The sequence below is a fragment of the Cyprinodon variegatus genome, unplaced genomic scaffold (genome assembly GCF_000732505.1).
Source record: "Cyprinodon variegatus isolate N-32 unplaced genomic scaffold, C_variegatus-1.0 Scaffold41, whole genome shotgun sequence".
NCBI classification, from domain to species: domain Eukaryota; kingdom Metazoa; phylum Chordata; class Actinopteri; order Cyprinodontiformes; family Cyprinodontidae; genus Cyprinodon; species Cyprinodon variegatus.
Window position 1 is genome coordinate 560,017 of NW_015150494.1, and position 4,060 is coordinate 564,076.

Consider the following 4,060-nt stretch of genomic DNA (forward strand, 5'->3'; position numbering starts at 1 on the left):
GGTAAAACTTGCCTCTGTCATGGGGAACATCGCTTTTAACTCGCGGTTTAACAGTTAAAACTTCAGTTTGAAAGTATTGGTGGGTTAATACAACACCTACAGCATGATCAGCATGGAAACTGTATTTATTTTGACATTTATTCATTTATTTTGGCTTTGATTTCTAGGAGAGGCGTTTCAAGCCTTGCGTGCCTCCTACGCCCCCCGCGTCACTTCCCCTTGCGTCACTTCCGCCTCCTCCTTTCTCCCCTTCGTTCTCGACATGGCACCGGTACGTCCGGCTTTCTCCTCATACATTAATCCATTTCAACTTGAATGTAATTCATTATTTAGCTCTCTGTCGAACACTGATGAGTCTTAGAAGTTATAGGCACAACTGAAGCGCTTTCAAAGTTGTTTGTTATTTAGGAAACAGTCTAGAAAAGGAGCAAAGTTAGCTTTAGCTTGTCCACGTGTTCCACTCATTGGTGTCCCCGTTGACCAAACTCCGTAGGAAAACAATGGATTTTTGACATATATGCTTGATTCTATTTATTAAGGTGACATTTACGCTTTTTAAATCAAGTGTTGAAGTAGACCGTTACTTTTAACTTAATTCGGCTTAACTTGTAATAGTTTTGCTAAACATGCAAATCTAGATATCTCAGCTTTTACCGTATTTGGTTCTGATCTGTTAGAAATATTAATCTCTCCCGGTTCGACTTTCATGTAGAAATAGTCACTTTTTATATAATCTGTTAGATCGGATGAATATATTTTTAGAGTTTTAATTTGTAGAATAGGAGTTGGACGAAACTGAATATAGTTGAATCTTGATGCAAACCTAAATAAGTTTCTGATGTTAAACATGGCCTAATCTGATTATCATAAATGTGAAGCACAAAAGCTATCAGTGACAACAGTGGTGAAGTAGGAGTGAAACTATTGATTATTAATTAGATTATAGAGACTCTAAAATCATGCTTTTAGCTAACAGAGCAACCAACTGAGCAGAGTACTAGGGCTAGGCTAGAGATTTTTATTAATTTGAGAATAAAGTCATAAAATTATGAGAATAAAGTCCTAATGTTACCAGCATAAAGTTGTATTTTAAATAAAAAAAAAACCCACTGGACTGTGTTTCCCAGTTTGAAGACGTTTTGCTTCCTGGATGGGAAGCGAAACATCTTCAAGTCCAGTGTTTTTTTGTTGTTGTTTTTTTTTTTTGCTTTTTGAGAATGACTATGACCTGGATGACTGAAAATCTTCACAACGACTATTATCAGAACATCAGAAGCACTTTCTTCCCTAAAATGAGGAATGTCGAGCATGATATGAAATTATACTTTGGCATCGGTTTAACAAATAAGGAAATCTTTTGGGCAGAATGTCAAAGTTGCTGTTTGGTGGAGCTGGTTAGCCATCATATGGTTGTCAGAGCTCAAAGCTTTCTTTGTGAAACAGTTTGTGGTATGAGGACTTCATTCTCGTAATTTTTCAACTCTATTCTCTCAATCCTATGACTTCATTCTCATAAATGTACTACTTTATTCTTGTCATGTTACCATTTTATTCTCATAATATTGCATCTTTATTTTCATGGTCTTATGACTTTATTCTAATATTTTTTTCTTTTATTCTATCCTGGACGTAATTCAAGAAAAAAGCCATCTAAAAGGGGAAAATAAATATAATGGAGAGAACTAGTTTTCACAGTGATAGCAAAAACTGATGCTATTTTAGACTGAAGAAAAGGTTTTGGGAGAAAATATTTTGTCATGGAGTAAATAAGATTAATTGACATTTGCAAAATGGATGACTGAGAATCTTCATCAGCGCATTTGGAAAATGCTTTCCAAGGGAAGGAAGCTCTAAATAATATATTTTACTTAGACTCCTTCAGGGAAATTCTGGCAAAATGCCATTAAACATAAGAATACAACAGACAATATAACAAAAATACTCTTATATAAACATATTTTTTTGCAATCGGAGTAGAAACATTTTCTTTCAAAAATAGATTTCCCTCTCAAAGCGTTTTTCTTCTCTCTCAAAACTTAAATCTTTGTTTTTGATTGAGGAATTTTCTCTCATGTGAAAAAGTCATGGGCTGGACTTTATTCTTATTGGTCAGTCTCAACAAAATTGACAGCTGCTGGAAACCAGTTTATTAAATTCAATTTAGTTTATTTATGTAGCGCCAATTCACAACGTTTCATCTTAGCGCCCTGCCCTGCATGTTGAATCCATCCACAGACACTGATCCCTGTAAACGGTATTAATCCTGATAGTGAAGGATGTTTTAGATCAGGTATTGTTAAGAATGGCCCTGATCCATAGAGAGACGGATCTATTAGTACATTTCCATAATAACTAACCTTTCAGTTGCATTTATATATATATATATTTATTATTATTTTTTTTTTCAGAATGGAGTTCATCCTGTTAACGCATTTTAATGGTTTTCTGAGGATCTTTTTTTTTGTCTTCATGCCGATACATACATATTTTAGTAGTTTAGGAGTTTGACAGCCTCTGTAAACAGTATCAGAAAGTGTCAGGATTGGGTATTTAAATGGGATCAGAGGTGGGAAATGTAGAGCCGAACATCCCTGAAGTTACACCAGATTAGTTTTTTTTCCCCCCAGAATGAGGAGACGTTTCAGAGAGCTGTGTGTATCATTTCAGGATCAGATGATTATATTTTAGATTCTGCTGAGTTGTTGGGATTCAGGTGATGTAACGCCACTGATTTGTGATGCAGGTGAAACAGAAGAGACCTGCAGCAGGCAAGAAGTCCAGAAAGGCCCCATCATGGAGGTTTACCTTGGACCTGACCCATCCTGTGGAGGACGGGATCCTGGATTCTGCTAACTTTGTAAGTCCCTCCTGTATCTCTAAACGTGTCCAAAACAGCATTCACAGTTCCCACGACATTACAGGGTGAATGCAGTGCTTTCAGGCAGCTAACGACGCATGCGGACTAGGGCTCCCTTCCCTAGCTCCGGGTCGACTAGGGTTCTCTTCCCTAGTGCATTATTGTGCTCTTGTCTGCTAGGAAACCTTCCTGAAGGAACGGATCAAGGTGAACGGAAAGACGGGGAACCTTGGGAACATCGTCCAGGTCGGCCGCATGAAGAACAAGATTAACGTGACGTCTGAGAAACAGTTCTCTAAGAGGTGAGGCGAGATCTGTCGCTTCTCCTCACAATGAGTTTAATACATGAAATCTGACCCCTGGCCTCCCTTTGACTCCATCCTAGGTATCTCAAGTACTTGACAAAGAAGTACCTGAAGAAGAACAACCTCAGGGACTGGCTGAGGGTGGTGGCGTCTGACAAGGAGACGTACGAGCTGCGCTACTTCCAGATCAGCCAGGACGACGAAGAGTCTGAGGCAGACGAGTGAAGAACTGCAGAAGATCTGTGCAGATTTTTGTTTGTCTGCAAGAGAATAAAAATGGCGATAAAAACACTTTGTTCAATGTAGTCTCTAAAGAAACACACTAGCTGCAGTCCTTTCATCATCTGTGCCCAAATAAGTCTGTTTTTGTTCTAAAAGCGACTAAAAGATCACATCTAAAAGTGAAAGAAAATCCGAATCGTTTCCTTTTAAAAAAAGTTTCTGCCATTTTTTCCTTTTAACCCAATGTTTCTGAATCCAAGTAAAGCTGATGGTTCTCAGAAAACAGAATGAGATTTATTAGTCTTCCTGCCAGCAGAGGGAGCAGTGCTGCTGCAGGACTGAACTGAAATGGGGAGCTCTGAAAGAAAGCATTTAGAAGGAGGAAAACCCCAAATCTACTGTCTATCTGATTCATGAACCATTTATATGGAAGAGATTAGGGCAACTGAAAAAAAAGTTAACTGATTTTAAGATTTCATTTCAGTTTAATATGGGGTAAAAGTCAGAATTCAAACTTTTCTCAGAATTCTGACTTTAATCTCAGAATTTTGTATCTTAATGTAGACGGGCACCATGAAGGAAAGAGATGTTGAGCACTCTGCTTCACTGACAAAGATGTGAGATGTTTGGGAGCCAGTAGCACATTGGTGAAAATGATGGAATTAGGCGACTTTTT

At 38.0% G+C, this 4,060-nt stretch overlaps 1 protein-coding gene across 1 annotated transcript; it reads left to right on the forward strand.

The window, feature by feature from the left end:
• The first annotated feature begins 234 nt into the window (after positions 1-234).
• Positions 235-3,453, forward strand: rpl22l1 (ribosomal protein L22 like 1). Its single transcript, XM_015370038.1, has 4 exons — positions 235-271; positions 2,744-2,857; positions 3,038-3,159; positions 3,243-3,453. Exons 1-4 carry the CDS (start codon positions 263-265, stop codon positions 3,385-3,387), a joined length of 390 nt encoding a protein of 129 aa, XP_015225524.1. The 5' UTR covers positions 235-262; the 3' UTR covers positions 3,388-3,453.
• The last annotated feature ends 607 nt before the right edge of the window (positions 3,454-4,060 follow it).